Raw genomic sequence first — 20,079 nt, forward strand, 5'->3', positions numbered from 1 at the left:
GGCGACTGACTTGAAGGCACATATTGTTCTGCAGTTACTGTAAGGAAGGAGCAGCGGGAGCCTCTCCCGTCCTAAAGCACTCCCAGGCGGCCAGTCTCAGTCGGCTCCGGCTGCAGGTCAATGTAGAATAACTGCAGTACGTTGTGGAAGTTCACCTAAACATAGTTTATACCATTGTCAGTGACAACTGGCTGCATTATTTTCCTATACATAGTTCGGCCAGTTAAACACTGTAATATCCCTCCATTACGGGGCGTTACCATAGCAACGCGTTAACCAGCTGGTTCAGATCAGCCGTCCTTTAACAGGTGAATGAGAGAAACGTGCTGCAGCCTGACAGCGGTTGTTTGGTATAAAACGTACATCCAGGCCGACGTAAAATAGTTCCTATATAAGCGGTAAAAGCGGATTAAACAACTCAGAACCGTCCATTAGACGGTTATAATGCACGACACGGAGTCTAGAACACCACGACGCGCAGCGTTGTTTATAAATACTGGATAATTGTGTTAAATAATCCAGATCTCAGTTTCAGTCAGAATAATCGTCATAATAATTTTTGTCGTAATCGAGCAGCCTTGGAGGTCGTCCCGCCGGTCGTCCCGCCGGCGTATGAAGCAGAGAACAGAGGAAATAATCCGACTGAGAAGCGCTAGGAGACTCCCGCCACCAGCAGCTCTGAGCGCGGCGCCGGTAAACCATCCGGTCGACTCGACGCTCCGCCTGCAGGAACCTGGAAACGGCAGCAGAGCGCCATGCGGCGGAGAGGGCTCTCACCTGCTTGTGCAGCTTCACCAGGCTCTTCTCGGTGGGGTAGGTGTTCTGCTTGTCATCGAAGTCCTCGTAGTCGTCCATGTTCCGGCCCATCTTCTCCTGGTAGTCCAGCGGACACTGAGGGGACAAACGGGACGCGGTCACGCCGCTCCACCACCACCAGCAGAAGCCGCCGTTCTCCACCTACCTTCCTCAGGATGGTGTCGATGCACTTCCTCAGCGGGTGGTTGTATTTGATGGACTCGCTGACCTTGCGGACCTCCTGCGGGACGACAGACTGACGGTGAATCTCGAGCGGACCCAGATCCGTACCTGACCTCCTCACCCCGCTGCACACCTCCATCACGTCCTCCAGGTTCTCCTCTGCGTCGGCCTTCTCCGTCATCAGCTTGGACGCCTTGAAGTAGGTCTTGACGAGCAGGTGTCCGTGGCGGGAGGCGTTCCAGTAGGAGCGCGGGATCTCCACCAGGCCGTAACCGAGCAGCAGCACCAGCAGGAACAGACCCCAGGTGTTGGCCGCCGTGATGCCGATGGTCTGCAGGCCGTACCTGGAACACAACGGGAGGCGTGTGTGATGCCGAGCCGCGTGCGATGCCGACCGTGTGGCGTGCAGGTCATGTGACTTGTGTACGCCTTATCTGCTGGACTTCCTCTGAACCTGCCGGTGTGTTTATGTGAGCTGCAGACGTGCAGGAGGACAGCCGAATGCCAAGGTGAGTCCGGCTTTGTCTGGTCTGCACATCAAGTCCAGCCTCCACCTGCTGAAAATGTCCGTTTAACGCAGATTTGATGTCAAAATGTGTTTCCTAAACAATATGAGGACGTTTTTACTCTACATGAGACTTTAGCCAGAAGAGAAAAACATCCTGCAAAGCAGCAAGGTTGGATTTAAACAAGACGGCTGTGAATGAGAAGACCTCGTCAGAAAGATGTGGCCAAACTGGTTTACTCACAGAAACTATAATTTATATTTCCAGCTGATTTTCAGGAGATCTGATGAAAACTTTATGGATCATCTGGACGACAGAACCCTCAGATCCGTTGTGTTCACATCAACACAAGATCAACCCTGAAACTCCTGTTAGTGTTTTCTGCTTGTGCTTCTGTTTTCTTTATGTAAACTATCCTGTAGAGTCTGAAACTGGTTTCATCCCAGTCAGCCTGCAGACGGGACGTTTTCATGGAAACGTGATGTTTCCAGCCTCAGCTGTCAGATTCTGAGGCTAACATGAAGTAAAATGAATGTATGAACAGATAAAGCAGCATAAAGAGCAACCAGAAGAAGAAAACAGTTATTTCTGCTTCTGTTTTACATCTTCCTCACTAAACTCAGCTGCTTTTTACATCCCAAACATCTTCCTGCTACTATCTACCTGCTGTCCTCACTGCAGCACCTCCACCTCAGCTGCATCCCAAACGTCTTCTTGGCTTTATTCCAGCCATAGAGGATCATTATTTTCCTGCTTTTCTCATCACTTGTTGATCTTTGGCTGCTCCTGATTGGACGTTACCGTCAGTTTAAGCTCTCTGATTGGTGGAAAGTCTGACAGGAAGTGTCTTCATCATCATGTCCAGGTGAAAATTGAGGTCTCTTAGCAACATGGTAGTGATGGTGATGAAGATGTGAGAAATAATGGTGGATTTACCATCTAGAGTCTCTGAATAAACACTACATGTTGAGTCTGGATTGTAAACCTCCTGGATGGATAGAAAACCTCCGCAGACCAGCTGGAGGGTCACATGACCATCCCAGTTACACACTGCTGGTCCTGCTGGTGGAGGAGACGTTTCAATGGTTAATAACTGACAAAACATCACATGGACATGTATTAGAAGCAGTGTTGGTATTCTACCCTCCTGTCATCGGCACTCTGGAGACAGAGCAGGTTTTAGGGACGAGTATGGTCCACACGCCAGCGCCGGTCCTGCTTGTCTTTCACACCAAACAGAAGTTCTACACGTTTGATCAGCTGGTGATCCGTCTCACTCACCAGGAGAGGCGCAACTCAGGATGGACGGCCACGTAGATGAGCAGAGATCCGAAGATCAGCAGGTAGGTCCCGTAGTAGATGGCGTTCTCTATCAGCGCCGTCTTGATTTTCCCGGTGATGGAGAAGCCTCCGGATCGAGCATACGACTGCATGAAGGGCAGCAGCAGCCTGAAAACACACAGCTGTTAGAAGTCGCATCAGGTGAGCCGCGGCTGCATGTGCAGCAGACTCTAACTGACCAGGTGAGGCACTGAGACGTCCAGTAGACCACCCTCCAGAAGACGGGCATGATGCCGTCGGGGATGTAGCTCCACGGTTTGTAACACGGCTGTGAGATGCTTCAACAGAGAGGCAGGAAACAGGTCACATTTCTGCTTCCTGTTGGTCTTTAAAGGCTGTGCAGGGGAAGGAACTGGAGCCGAGGTGAAGCTGAAGTGGTCCGTCTGCTCCGTTTGTTGCTGGAGAACGCGAGGGTCACAGTCAGGTCACAGTCACGGTCAGGGTCTGGTTAGGTTAAGGTTAGGTCAGGGTCAGGTTAGGTTTAGGTCAGGGTCTGGTTAGGTTAGGGTCAGGTCAGGGTCTGGTTACGTTAAGGTCAGGTCAGGGTCTGGTTACGTTAAGGTCAGGTCAGGGTCTGGTTAGGTTAAGGTCAGGTCAGGGTCTGGTTACGTTAAGGTCAGGTCAGGGTCTGGTTACGTTAAGGTCAGGTCAGGGTCTGGTTAGGTTAGGTTTAGGTCAGGGTCTGGTTAGGTTAGGGTCAGGTCAGGGTCTGGTTACGTTAAGGTCAGGTCAGGGTCTGGTTAGGTTAGGGTCAGGTCAGGGTCTGGTTACGTTAAGGTCAGGTCAGGGTCTGGTTAGGTTAGGTTTAGGTCAGGGTCTGGTTAGGTTAGGGTCAGGTCAGGGTCTGGTTACGTTAAGGTCAGGTCAGGGTCTGGTTAGGTTAGGGTCAGGTCAGGGTCTGGTTAGGTTAAGGTCAGGTCAGGGTCTGGTTAGGTTAAGGTTAGGTCAGGGTCTGGTTACGTTAAGGTCAGGTCAGGGTCTGGTTAGGTTTAGGTCAGGGTCTGGTTAGGTTAGGGTCAGGTCAGGGTCTGGTTACGTTAAGGTCAGGTCAGGGTCTGGTTAGGTTTAGGTCAGGGTCTGGTTAGGTTAGGGTCAGGTCAGGGTCTGGTTAGGTTAAGGTTAGGTCAGGGTCTGGTTACGTTAAGGTCAGGTCAGGGTCTGGTTAGGTTAAGGTTAGGTCAGGGTCTGGTTAGGTTTAGGTCAGGGTCTGGTTAGGTTAGGGTCAGGTCAGGGTCTGGTTACGTTAAGGTCAGGTCAGGGTCTGGTTAGGGTTAGGGTGAGGTTAGGGTCAGGGTCAGGTCGGGGTCTGGTTAGGGTCAGGTCAAGGTCAGGTTAGGGTTAGATTAGGTTAAGGATTGGAGTTTTTCCTCGATGACTCCCCCTGAATCAGTTTATTCACCGAAACAGTTTGAGTGGGGAGCCAAAGGCAATGCACTGCTTGTCACTCTGGGCTCCATTTCTCTGAGTGGTTCAACGAAGAGCGAATTTTGGTTGTGTTGGACTTGCTTTTTTGTTTTTAAGAAGTATAATCTTGATTATTTTGGCCAGTATCATGTGAGTTTTGTTTTTTAGTTGAGTATTCCCTCTGTGTTAAGGTTCTTCTTCCATTACTTGACATTGATGAGTATTTTGGTCTCTTGGTTTTACTTTCTAGTTTGTTCTTTAGTATTGGTTGTCTTTTATCTTTGTTTTAGGACACATCGTCAGTCGTGGACCTCGGGAGCACAGGGTGTTTCGGCCATTATCACTGGACACCTTCCCCCAAGGAAGGCCCTGCCGAGGTCGATCAAGCCCCGGAGTGTGTCCCATCGCCAGGTGGGGTTAGAGTTGTTTTAAACTTACAGATTTGTATCTGTTTTTTAGTTTGCTTAAGGATGAGTACTTACGGTTCGCCCAAGGTTACTTGCTAGGGTAACAAATTGAAGTGAGTAGGTTAGGGTTAGGAAAGAGTTACTGGGTAAGGTAGTAAGCTCTAGAAGGTTCACTATTAGGGTGGAGTTGGTTAGGTTGAGGAAAAATTACTGGGCAAGGTAGTAAGTTTTAAAAGGCAAGGTATCAGGGATGAGGTTGTTAAGCGAGTTGGTTAAGTTTAGTAAAGTATTACAGGGTAAGGTAGTAAGTTCTCAAGGGTCCGGTATTGGGAGCAAATTGGTTAGGGTTAGAATACAATGACTGGGTAAGGTAGTAAGTTTTAAAAGGCTAGGTATCAGGGATGAGGTTGTTAGGTTTAGGAAAGAGTTACTGGGTAAGGCAATAAGTTCTAAGAGGCTAAGTATGAGGGTTAGGGTCTGGAAAGAATTACTGGGTAAGGTAGTAGGTTCTAAAGGGTTGGGGTTGGGGTTACGGTCAGGTTAGGTTTGGGGTTGGGGCTACGGGTTAGGGTTAGGGTTACTCTAACCTAACCCTCTCGCTTCAGCAGCAACAGACCCTCTGAAGCAGACGTCCTCCAGCTGGTCTCTGCAGCGCCGCGTCCACTCACCTCTTTGTGGGCGTGACAGACCAGTTTGCGGTGTGATTAATGGGGCCGATGGTGAAGAGCTGCTCCTCGTGGTCCAGCTTGCACTGCCTGTAGATGGTCTGCAGGGAGCAGAAGGATAAACACCTCAGAAGACATTCTTCACAGACCTTCAGTCATTCCTGCAACAACACTGACCGTGCTGACGTCCAGAGGTAAGATGAAGACGATGAGGAAGCACAGGTACCAGGCCAGCAGCGTGCCGAACAGCACCATGCGCTGCTGCTTCTTGAAGTCTCCATAGCGGTGCAGCAGGAAGAGGGCCAGGAAAAACACCAGGATGATCTCGATGCCGAGTGCCGCGCCGCTCATGTTGCTGCAGCAGCCCGACAAAAACCTGCACACAGAGACCCCGTTAAGACTCGCCGCATCACATGACTGCAACGAAGCGATTAATACGATGCAAAGTGAGGACTGAGAACTGGATGTGTCATCTTTACACATCAGTAAAGCTCATCCACCGTCTGGTAACGAGTTAAACTAAAGCAGGAGAAGATGCATCACACAGGCTTTACGAGATCTAGACTAGCTCTGACCATGTGAGGAGGCTTTTGCATGTCCTGGAAGGCGTGTGGAATCTAAACTCTCCAGTGGGTCCTCGGTTTACGAACGAGTTCCATTCCTAAAACCTGAAATTCTGCTTAAATACCCCTAAATATCCCCTTAATCACTTAATAACCATCTAAATATACGTATTTGACATTATAATAATGGAAAAACAAAATATCCACGCAGTGAGGCGTCGTCTCAGCCGCCGAGTCGTAAGAACTTATATTGAACCTCGTAACTTTGAATCTTGCTGTTTTTCTTTTATTCACATTTATCTAATGAGCGTCGTTAATTCAAAACAACGTAAACTTAGAACGGCGTCTCGCTAGATGCAACGAAGGCAGGAATGGCCCTCTTTGTGGTCAGTACTGGAGGCTGTGGCTCCTCTTCCATTAACAAGATTAAAATTCTATATTATAACCATAGACTGTATGTAAAAGATGGGCGGAGCCTCCGTGAAGTCACCCGTAGGTTTCTGAAGAGCTGAATTGAAGCTCGGTGAGCGGTTCCTACCATCACCATCTTGGCAGGGGCATGCGTGTCGTCTTGCCCAGAAAATACAAATATGGGCAAAGAGGTGGAGCTGAGAGGGGGGCTGTGAGCGTCACGGTGGATGATTGACATCGAGCGAACTCCGAGCTTTTTGTAGCTAAGAGCTAACCGAGCTAACCCGGAGATAACAGGAGCTAACCAGCTAACGGACGAAAGCAGGCCAAAGCTAAGTCACGTTGTTAACCGGCTAAAAGCTACGTTCTTCTGACTTGAAGCGGGAGATCAGGTACCTGTCAATAAACATGTTTATTTCTGCTGTAAACGTGTTTATTTCCGCTGTAAACGTGTTTATTTCCGCTGTAAACGTGTTTATTTCCGCTGTACACATGTTTATTTCTGCTGTAAACAGGTTTATTTCTGCTGTGAAGTTGGTCTTTTTAACATGGGAGTCTATGGGGATTTGCTCTGTTTTGCAGCCCCTAGTGGATGATTGGGGAACTGCAGTTTTATGCACTTCCGCATAGGCTTCACTTTTAACCGCCGGAGGTTGCTGCTATATTCTAACCCTGTGGCGGTTGGTCGCTGCGGGAAACACTTGCTCCAATCTCTGTGAAATCACAAGGGCGTCTGGACAGGGATGTGCCCAGGTCCGCTGCTGTTCTTCCCAGTCTCTCTGAACGGTTTAAGCTTGTTATTCTGTTATCACCTTCCGATCACCTGCTTAATGACCCGTCTCCTCTGGGCTTATCGCTGTCCAGTAGCCATACGCTGTTGGCGAGTTCACGGCAGCCACGAGATGGAAGCCACCATACGCCGTCTCTCTCTACAGGATTGGTCTCTCGTGTATCTAGACATAGTATACTTAGAACTATGCTGAGTACACGGAGCACAAGAATCAACCACTGAAATGTGGAAACCTCTATTAGGTTAAAGGCCACGGAAACTGCTGAGTCATGATGTACGGGGGGGGGGGGGGGGGGGGGTGACTTGTTATTTCAGTGCTGAAGCTGCTGATTTTTAGCAAAACTTTACTTTCTATCATTTCCTGTATTTTGTACCCGTTTAATTTGATGCCAGGATGGTTTTTCTAATTTAACTTTTTTCATTTATTTTCTTCTTTATTGAACAATAATAAAAATGTGATCACAAAGGAGAAGAAGGAAAACACCATGAATACCACTTCCCTGCCGACAGGCCGGTCAGAGCGTGTTGGGACTACACGGACGTCCACAAGCAACACGCAACACACCACGTCTGGACGTCACCGCTCCAGCCCGCCGTTGGCGGGCGGCTCGTCCTCGCCGCTGCTCAGGTCTGACCTGACGTCACGTCTTCACCGTGTCAGACGTCATCGCCACCACACACCTCCGCTGGACCACGCAGGGCTCCGATTGGTCAGAGAGGCATCACCTGACCATCTCTGCAGCGCGCACACCGACACACAACAACACACCTAGACACACACAACACACAACAACACACTTACACACACACCGACACACAACAACACACCTACACACACACCGACACACAACAACACACCTACACACACACCGACACACAACAACACACTTACACACACACCGACACACAACAACACACTTACACACACACCAACACACAACAACACACTTACACACACACCAACACACAACAACACACTTACACACACACCGACACACAACAACACACTTACACACACACCGACACACAACAACACACCTACACACACACCGACACACAACAACACACCTACACACACACCGACACACAACAACACACCTACACACACACCAACACACAACAACACACTTACACACACACCGACACACAACAACACACTTACACACACACCGACACACAACAACACACCTACACACACACCAACACACAACAACACACTTACACACACACCGACACACAACAACACACTTACACACACACCGACACACAACAACACACTTACACACACACCGACACACAACAACACACTTACACACACACCGACACACAACAACACACCTACACACACACCGACACACAACAACACACTTACACACACACCGACACACAACAACACACTTACACACACACCGACACACAACAACACACTTACACACACACCGACACACAACAACACACTTACACACACACCGACACACAACAACACACTTACACACACACCGACACACAACAACACACTTACACACACACCGACACACAACAACACACCTACACACAAACCGACACACAACAACACACCTACACACACACCAACACACAACAACACACTTACACACACACCGACACACAACAACACACCTACACACACACCGACACACAACAACACACCTACACACACACCAACACACAACAACACACTTACACACACACCAACACACAACAACACACTTACACACACACCGACACACAACAACACACTTACACACACACCGACACACAACAACACACTTACACACACACCGACACACAACAACACACTTACACACACACCGACACACAACAACACACTTACACACACACCGACACACAACAACACACCTACACACACACCGACACACAACAACACACTTACACACACACCGACACACAACAACACACCTACACACACACCGACACACAACAACACACTTACACACACACCGACACACAACAACACACCTACACACACACCAACACACAACAACACACTTACACACACACCGACACACAACAACACACCTACACACACACCAACACACAACAACACACTTACACACACACCGACACACAACAACACACCTACACACACACCGACACACAACAACACACTTACACACACACCGACACACAACAACACACCTACACACACACCGACACACAACAACACACTTACACACACACCAACACACAACAACACACTTACACACACACCAACACACAACAACACACCTACACACACACCAACACACAACAACACACCTACACACACACCAACACACAACAACACACTTACACACACACCGACACACAACAACACACTTACACACACACCGACACACAACAACACACCTACACACACACCGACACACAACAACACACTTACACACACACCGACACACAACAACACACCTACACACACACCAACACACAACAACACACTTACACACACACCAACACACAACAACACACTTACACACACACCGACACACAACAACACACCTACACACACACCAACACACAACAACACACTTACACACACACCGACACACAACAACACACCTACACACACACCAACACACAACAACACACTTACACACACACCGACACACAACAACACACCTACACACACACCAACACACAACAACACACTTACACACACACCGACACACAACAACACACCTACACACACACCAACACACAACAACACACTTACACACACACCAACACACAACAACACACTTACACACACACCAACACACAACAACACACTTACACACACACCAACACACAACAACACACTTACACACACACCGACACACAACAACACACCTACACACACACCAACACACAACAACACACTTACACACACACCGACACACAACAACACACCTACACACACACCGACACACAACAACACACTTACACACACACCAACACACAACAACACACTTACACACACACCGACACACAACAACACACCTACACACACACCAACACACAACAACACACTTACACACACACCAACACACAACAACACACTTACACACACACCGACACACAACAACACACCTACACACACACTTACACACACACCGACACACAACAACACACCTACACACACACCAACACACAACAACACACTTACACACACACCAACACACAACAACACACCTACACACACACCAACACACAACAACACACCTACACACACACCGACACACAACAACACACTTACACACACACCGACACACAACAACACACTTACACACACACCGACACACAACAACACACCTACACACACACCGACACACAACAACACACCTACACACACACTTACACACACACCGACACACAACAACACACCTACACACAACAACACACCTACACACACACTTACACACACACCGACACACAACAACACACCTACACACACACTTACACACACACCGACACACAACAACACACCTACACACACACCAACACACAACAACACACCTACACACACACCGACACACAACAACACACCTACACACACACTTACACACACACCGACACACAACAACACACCTACACACACACCAACACACAACAACACACCTACACACACACCAACACACAACAACACACCTACACACACACCAACACACAACAACACACCTACACACACACCGACACACAACAACACACTTACACACACACCGACACACAACAACACACTTACACACACACCGACACACAACAACACACCTACACACACACCGACACACAACAACACACCTACACACACACTTACACACACACCGACACACAACAACACACCTACACACAACAACACACCTACACACACACTTACACACACACCGACACACAACAACACACCTACACACACACCGACACACAACAACACACTTACACACACACCGACACACAACAACACACTTACACACACACCGACACACAACAACACACTTACACACACACCGACACACAACAACACACCTACACACACACCGACACACAACAACACACTTACACACACACCGACACACAACAACACACCTACACACACACCGACACACAACAACACACTTACACACACACCGACACACAACAACACACCTACACACACACCGACACACAACAACACACCTACACACACACCGACACACAACAACACACTTACACACACACCGACACACAACAACACACCTACACACACACCGACACACAACAACACACCTACACACACACCGACACACAACAACACACTTACACACACACCGACACACAACAACACACTTACACACACACCGACACACAACAACACACTTACACACACACCGACACACAACAACACACTTACACACACACCGACACACAACAACACACCTACACACACACCGACACACAACAACACACTTACACACACACCGACACACAACAACACACTTACACACACACCGACACACAACAACACACCTACACACACACCGACACACAACAACACACTTACACACACACCGACACACAACAACACACTTACACACACACCGACACACAACAACACACCTACACACACACCGACACACAACAACACACTTACACACACACCGACACACAACAACACACTTACACACACACCGACACACAACAACACACTTACACACACACCTACACACACACCGACACACAACAACACACCTACACACACACCGACACACAACAACACACCTACACACACACCGACACACAACAACACACTTACACACACACCGACACACAACAACACACTTACACACACACCGACACACAACAACACACTTACACACACACCAACACACAACAACACACTTACACACACACCGACACACAACAACACACCTACACACACACCGACACACAACAACACACCTACACACACACCGACACACAACACACCGACACACAACAACACACCGACATACAACACACCGACACACACACCAACACACCGACACACAAACCGACACACACACCGACACACACCTACACACAACACACTGACACACACACCGACACACACACCTACACACCGACACACAAACCGACACACACACCAACACACCGACACACACACCAACACACCGACACACACACCGACACACCGACACACACACCGACACACACACCGACACACACACCGACACACCGACACACAAACCGACACACACACCGACACACACACCTACACACCGACACACACACCGACACACACACCTACACACCGACACACAACACACTGACACACACAACACACCGACACACACACCTACACACACACCGACACACACACCGACACACACACCTACACACCGACACACACAACACACCGACACACACACCTACACACACACCGACACACACAACACACCGACACACACACCTACACACACACCTACACACAAACTGACACACACACCTACACACCGACACACAACACACTGACACACACAACACACCGACACACACACCTACACACCTACACACACACCGAGACACAACAACACACCGACACACACACCAACACACAACGACACACACACCTACACACCGACACACACACTTACACACAGACACACACACCAACACACACAATCCTCGCTGTTTAAAACAACGTTAAGAACAAACACCGCTCGTATCCATGGCAACAGTGATGGTCATGTGACCGTCTCCGTCCTGCAGCCTATCACAGATAACGTCTTATTGATGAGCCAATCAGAGGCTGTGCTGATGCAGGAGTCGCTGCAGCGTGACCCACAGACTTCTGCCCGCCTCCACGCGTCTGACGCCGCTACTCTGCAGCCAGGCGGCGTGAGGCGGATCGTTCCAGAAGCTCCACCTCCTGGTTTAGGACAGCTGTTCCGTTACGCCACAGAGGTTTACCAGCAGGAGCTCCATGGCTGCAGCTGCAAGGCGGTTTGCTCTGATGCTCCAACGGCGGTTTGCTCCAACAGAGGCGGTTTTCTCTGATGCTCCAACGGCAGTTTTCTCTGATGCTCCAACAGCGGTTTGCTCTGACAGAGGCGGTTTGCTCTGATGCTCCAACGTCGGTTTGCTCTGACAGAGGCGGTTTGCTCTGATGCTCCAACGGCGGTTTGCTCTGACAGAGGCGGTTTTCTCTGATGCTCCAATAGCGGTTTGCTCTGACAGAGGCGGTTTGCTCTGATGCTCCAACGGCAGTTTGCTCTGACAGAGGCGGTTTGCTCTGATGCTCCAACGTCGGTTTGCTCTGACAGAGGCGGTTTGCTCTGATGCTCCAACGGCGGTTTGCTCTGACAGAGGCGGTTTGCTCTGATGCTCCAACGGCAGTTTGCTCTGACAGAGGCGGTTTGCTCTGATGCTCCAATAGCGGTTTGCTCTGACAGAGGTGGTTTGCTCTGATGCTCCAACGGCAGTTTGCTCTGACAGAGGCGGTTTGCTCTGATGCTCCAATAGCGGTTTGCTCTGACAGAGGCGGTTTGCTCTGATGCTCCAATAGCGGTTTGCTCTGACAGAGGCGGTTTGCTCTGATGCTCCAACGGCAGTTTGCTCTGACAGAGGCGGTTTGCTCTGATGCTCCAATAGCGGTTTGCTCTGACAGAGGCGGTTTGCTCTGATGCTCCAATAGCGGTTTGCTCTGACAGAGGCGGTTTGCTCTGATGCTCCAACGGCAGTTTGCTCTGACAGAGGCGGTTTGCTCTGATGCTCCAATAGCGGTTTGCTCTGACAGAGGCGGTTTGCTCTGATGCTCCAATAGCGGTTTGCTCTGACAGAGGTGGTTTGCTCCAACGTTGGCAGTTTGCTCCAATGATCCGACGGCAGTTTGCCCTGGCGTAGGCGGCTTGATCCAACGGCGGTTTGCGCACATCAACACCTGGATCACATCAGCAGACGCTCCGTGTGAAGCTGGAAGGCCCCTCCCACCTTCCTCTTCATCGTGGCCAACTCGTCCTGACTGGGTTCTGATCGTTACCGTACCTTTCATCTGGTTACCATGGCAACTGCAGACAAAAACCATGGGCTGGAAGTAAAGCTGTTCCCACCATGGTGATGATGATGATGATGATGATGATGATGGTTCAGCTGCAGCTACTAACGAGATGGAACCGTTCCAGACACGCAGCAGCGATCAGAAGCTCGCCGACCTGCAGCGCTGAGAGGCTCTTTGTGTCGGGGGGGGGCGGGGGGGCTATGGCCACGCTGACAGAACTGGACGTTCATTAAAATGTTGAGGTGATGTCACGGTGACCCGTTCCCAGCGTTCCCAACACAGCTCGAGGATCCACTCAGAACATCCCAGCTCTGACGACCCGGAACCTCCTGTCACACAGAACCGGTTCAGAACCAGCAGGTCCGGTTTTTCCTTCAGAACCAGCAGGTCCGGTTTCTCCTTCAGAACCAGCAGGTCCGGTTTCTCCTAGAGAACCAGCGGGTCCGGTTTCTCCTAGAGAACCAGCGGGTCCAGTTTCTCCTAGAGAACCAGCGGGTCCAGTTTCTCCTAGAGAACCAGCGGGTCCGGTTTCTCCTAGAGAACCAGCGGGTCCAGTTTCTCCTTCAGAACCAGCAGGTCCGGTTTCTCCTAGAGAACCAGCGGGTCCAGTTTCTCCTTCAGAACCAGCAGGTCCGGTTTCTCCTAGAGAACCAGCGGGTCCGGTTTCTCCTAGAGAACCAGCGGGTCCGGTTTCTCCTAGAGAACCAGCGGGTCCAGTTTCTCCTAGAGAACCAGCGGGTCCAGTTTCTCCTAGAGAACCAGCGGGTCCAGTTTCAGAAGCAGGTTTTCCTCCTCCAGCTCTGAACACAGAAAAACTCCAGGTGGAGCAGATACAACCTTCTGGGGGGGGGGGGGGGGGTAAGGCCAGAAAACAGCAGCAGTCTGGACATGAAACTAAATGTAAATAAAAGCCAGAGAGTTCCTCCAGTGTGCTGCTAATGGTTCCACTGGCTGAGAGATGTTAGAAATGTCGTTTCCCAGCGAATCATTCACAATTTTCACAATGCTGCGATGGGGAAGGGGGCCCCTGGAGCACTCTGGGGCCCAGGGACCTGTGAGCTTTTGTTCCGGCCCTGGGGGTGGGGGGGGGGGGAGTATCAGGGTAGCAGGACCTACACCTTCTCCCAGCAGGGTGAGACATCCCGCTGGAAGTCAGATGGGAATCCTGACTTCCATGTGACTCCCAGAACAGACACTTTCCTCCCGGTGGCCGGAAGGCTGGGGGGGGGGGGGGGGGGGGGGGGTCCACTAGGACTGGATGGGGGGGTTCACCAGGACCGACCCCTCCCTCGCAATTACATGTCTGATCCGCTCGCGCTGAAAACGGCCTGTTAACAACACCTCCACCTGAAACACGTCAGCTGACCGAGCTTCACCTGCTGACGTCAGCCAGCAACACCCGACGTGTCGGTTCCTACCGTGATCTGATCGAGTCGGTGTCCGCCGTCAGCCGCGCGCCAGGCGGTCACAGTCCTCCCGGGAGCCGCTGTGAAGATGTCCCGCGGTGTTTACCGTCAGAATTCCCCGGTTTTCCGGTGGAGGAGCATCCGTCACATCCCGGTTCTTCCTGGAGCAGACGGTGACGTCAGACTGCAAGCCAAAGTACTGCGCGTGCGCGGAATTTTGTCAACATCGACTTCTTTTTCCCTTCTCAGCTGCTGGGCGCCACACTGCCCCCTGCAGGACGGTACTGGTACTACTTCCACTTCACTAGAGTCCCAGTAAAATCATCTCACTTGTTTCTACTCTAAATGATTCCCAGTAAAATCATCTCTCACTTGTTTCTACTCTAAATGATTCCCAGTAAAATCATCTCTCACTTGTTTCTACTCTAAATGATTCCCAGTAAAATCATCTCTCACTTGTTTCTACTCTAAATGATTCCCAGTAAAATCATCTCTCACTTGTTTCTACTCTAAATGATTCCCAGTAAAATCATCTCTCACTTGTTTCTACTCTAAATTATTCCCAGTAAAATCATCTCTCACTTGTTTCTACTCTAAATGATTCCCAGTAAAATCATCTCTCACTTGTTTCTACTCTAAATGATTCTCAGTAAAATCATCTCTCACTTGTTTCTACTCTAAATGATTCCCAGTAAAATCATCTCTCACTTGTTTCTACTCTAAATGATTCCCAGTAAAATCATCTCTCACTTGTTTCTACTCTAAATGATTCCCAGTAAAATCATGTCTCACTTGTTTCTACTCTAAATGATTCCCAGTAAAATCATCTCTCACTTGTTTCTACTCTAAATGATTCTCAGTAAAATCATCTCTCACTTGTTTCTACTCTAAATGATTCCCAGTAAAATCATCTCTCACTTGTTTCTACTCTAAATGATTCTCAGTAAAATCATCTCTCACTTGTTTTTACTGCAAAACTTTTTTGTAACATGTGAATAACTTCTGAAATAACTTATATTTTTTCATGTCTTCACATGGATTTGAATTGTTTTAACGTTTGTGTTTTTATCTTTTCTATATTAAAATGCAAATTAAAATGTCTTTGTGTAAAACAAAAAATGTGAAAAAAATAAACCTGCTTTGAGCAGGAGAGCAGATATTAAAACTCCTTTTAAATCTCAGATCCTTGATCTGTGAAGGATTCGTTCCACCACGAAACCTGTTGAAGTCTGGGTTCTGGATCCATTTCGCAATGACAACTGTTCAGGTTTGAGTTCTGGGAAGGATCCAGTCTCCATCTGACCTGTTTTCACTGGTCTTAGGTCTAGTTCTTGAGTCATCAGACCTCAGCCTTTTCAGGCTTCTTGACAGCCATGTTTCCACGGAGACCATAACTGATGAGACTTCAGCAACAGCAGATGGACCAGCTGAAGGTCCAGATGGATCTATTAAGGTCTTGGTTCAGGTCTTTGGGGGATTTCAGACCCTGAATCTTCTTTCTTTTGTTCTTCACATGTCCAGTTTCTGCCTCCATGCTGAGACCATTTCCAGCTAGCAGCTAACAGCTAACAGCTTGCAGCTAAAAGCAAGTACCTATGACTTTCCTGCTAGCAGCTAACAGTGAACACCTAGCAGTTAAAAGCAAGCACCTAACAGTTAGCAGCTAGCAGCTAACACCTTACAGCTAGCAGCGAGCACCAAACAGCTAGCAGCTAGAACCTACGAGCTAACAGCTATCAACTAACAGCTAACACCTAAAAGCTTACAGCTAGCAGGTAGCGCCTAACAGCTAGAAGCAAACAGCTAGCATCTAACAGCGACCACCTAATAGCTAACAGCTAGCTACTAAAAGCCTGCACCTAACAACTTACGGCGTGCACCAAACAGCTAACACCTAACAGCTAACAGCTAGCAACTGAAAGCAAATCACCTTCTTGCTGCTTTCATCCTGTTTTTTGTCTGATATTGTCTGGTTTTAACTGATTAAACTAAAGAAACGGGAACAAATGATGAGTCTTTGTGACGAAGAACCAGAAGATTAAATGGCTTCTTTGGACATTTTTCTAAATAGAAAACACGGCAAAGAAAAACTTTGTGAGTTCTTAAAGCTTGAGATCTATTGGTTATGAGCATTTTAAAAGATTACAACTACGTCAGGCTGCTGCGAGGTAGATGACGTCCATGATGGGTCCGTGATAAACCGGTCAGATCCAGGACAAAACCAGGTTTCAGGTCTTTGCTCCTGCATCAAATGAAGCCTCATGACTTTTCACATCATATTTTCCATGACACCATCTCTATACCGTAGAAGCTCCTTATCACCATACCTCTGTCAATGAAAGCTGAGGATGAAGAAACGTGACAGAGTGATCCAATTCAATTGATCTGTAATCAGTTAAAGTGATTTCTAACAGGAAGACGTGTTTTCAGTCACACTGATGAAGAAAAGTCTGTTTTCAGGTCACAAGAGGTGCAGTGGACAGAAATAAAGTCCTTATCAGAGACTGGAAAGCTGCTCTTTCCCCTCCTGAACCTCTGCGGTCGCTCGGTTTATCCCTCAACAAATATTTACATGATAAACCTGCCAAAATCCCAGTGGGTTAAACAGTGTTCCTCATCGCCTGCTAAAATAAGCTGTTCTCCGTCAACACGGTTACATAAGCTGATGTTCTGCTGCAAACAGCTGCAAGAGACACGTCGTGTCACGCAGGTCAGCAACCTCCAACATGATGCTGAATCGTCATTGGAAGTGTCGGCTCAGCTTGCTGGTTCTTCAGAGAACACAAAGTCCTGAGGAGACTCCAAGCCACGCTGGAAACAGACATCTGGTCCACTTGTGGCCTACAAGACACCCGCCAGTGGCGTAACTGAGCCATAAGTGGCCTGGATTCGGCCAAAATATGTCTGCTAGGTGGGGAGGCTATCAAGCATCCATGAGAGGTGTAAAGGAAGTTAGCTCCACCTCCTAACCCACACCTGCTGGGGACCCAGAAAGAAAACCTGTTTGTCCCAAATGTGGCCTTCAGTCACATGACCGCCACCTGTAGCCACGTGGAAATTGCCATAATAATGGCTTCCTGTATCAGGACCACTTCTGGCCCACAAAGAAGGGGACTCGGTCCGCCTACAAACGCAGGTCTCGGCCGTTTCAAGCGGACCAAATACAGGAAGTGGACTACAAAAATGTCCTTTCCCCCATGTGGTGTAGCGTTGCATTGTGGGTAAATCCATAGCGATGGCGTTAAGGGTCCTCTGCCTCATCTGGTGTTCATACTGCGTCCATTGTTGCAGTGTATTTCTGCAGTATACTTGCATAAGACACAATAAAAACCCAAAACAGCCATAGTTTGGTCTCCAGGTTTAACTGGCAGGTGGAGGAAACAGAGTTTTCTTCTTCACGCCGGTCTGGTCCTCTCTTCTGCTAAATACTAGTGCAGCGCCACCTCTGGTGGGAATGGGGAGATATTATTCTAATGGTTTGGCTTGATCCCAAATGGTGTTTTGTTATTGGACTTCTGTGCTTGTCATGGATTGTCCATAACGAACACCATGTTCCAACATAAGAGTGTCCATATGTACACCTGGCATCAGGATTCCCTGGGCCGCAGTTCGATGATCCATTTTGTACTCGTATCGTCGGACCTGCGGCCACATGCCTTGGACACTCGGGTGAAGAGGGGGGCGGAGCTGTCAACTGATCACCACCTGGTGGTGAGTTGGCTCAGATGGTGGGGGAGGACGCCGGTCAGATCTGGCAGGCCCAAACGTGTTGGGCTAAGTCCCCCGTCAGAGCGAGCTTCAACTTCCACCTTCAGCAGTGCTTCAACCATGTCCCGAGTGAGGCGGGGGACATTGAGTCCGAATGGGCTGTGTTCCGTACCTCTATTGTTGAGGTGGCCAGTCGGAGCTGTGGCTGTAAGGTCGCTGGTGCCTGTCATGGCGGTAATCCCAGGACTCGTTGGTGAAGTGAGGGATGCCTTAGAGATAGGGTGAGGAGCTCGGTCATCCGGGAGGAGATCAGAGTAGAGCCGCTGCTCCTTCGCATCGAGAGGAACCAGTTGAGGTGGCTCGGGCATCTGGTCAGGATGCCTCCTGGACCTCCCTGGTGAGGTGTTCCAGGCACGTCCCTCTGGGAGGAGACCCCGGGGAAGACCCAGGACACGCTGGAGGGATTATATCTCTCGGCTGGCCTGGGAACGACTCGGGATCCCCCCGCAGAGTTGGCAAATGTGGCTGGGGAGAGGGAAGTCTGGGCTTCCCTGCTTAGGCTGCTGCCCCTGCGACCCGACCCCGGATAAGCGGCAGAAGATGGATGGATGGATGGATGGATGGATTGACCAAAGTGCAGCGTGAACACGATCTCAGTCTGCACGGATACACCCCCCCTACAACTGAACCAATCCCCTGTTGGACCGAGTCCCCAGTCGGACAAAGTCTAGCGGACTATCCTGATGGGAATTCACCCTAAACTCTCAAAAATAGAGGTACAAGATAAGGACATTTCTGTACCTATAAGTACATTTTAAAGAAATGTTCTCTCAAAAGTACAATACTGGTCTT

The 20,079-nt window shown here is 49.2% G+C and overlaps 1 protein-coding gene across 1 annotated transcript in view; it reads right to left on the bottom strand.

Annotated features, from left to right (window-relative positions):
* The window catches only part of lmbrd2b (LMBR1 domain containing 2b), a 30,358-nt gene extending 14,690 nt beyond the window's left edge, over positions 1–15,668 (bottom strand). The window contains exons 1-8 of the mRNA XM_079256850.1: positions 15,532–15,668; positions 5,479–5,677; positions 5,305–5,402; positions 3,005–3,103; positions 2,766–2,933; positions 1,112–1,322; positions 962–1,036; positions 778–891 (exon numbers count right to left, since the gene is read on the bottom strand). Of these exons, the coding sequence (XP_079112976.1) occupies positions 778–891; positions 962–1,036; positions 1,112–1,322; positions 2,766–2,933; positions 3,005–3,103; positions 5,305–5,402; positions 5,479–5,652 (939 nt within the window). The 5' untranslated portion in view covers positions 5,653–5,677; positions 15,532–15,668. The remainder of the gene's footprint in view (positions 1–777; positions 892–961; positions 1,037–1,111; positions 1,323–2,765; positions 2,934–3,004; positions 3,104–5,304; positions 5,403–5,478; positions 5,678–15,531) is intronic.
* Between the last annotated feature and the right edge of the window lie 4,411 nt (positions 15,669–20,079).

This window comes from Telmatherina bonti, assembly GCF_933228915.1.
Source record: "Telmatherina bonti genome assembly, chromosome: 17".
NCBI classification, from domain to species: Eukaryota; Metazoa; Chordata; class Actinopteri; order Atheriniformes; family Telmatherinidae; genus Telmatherina; species Telmatherina bonti.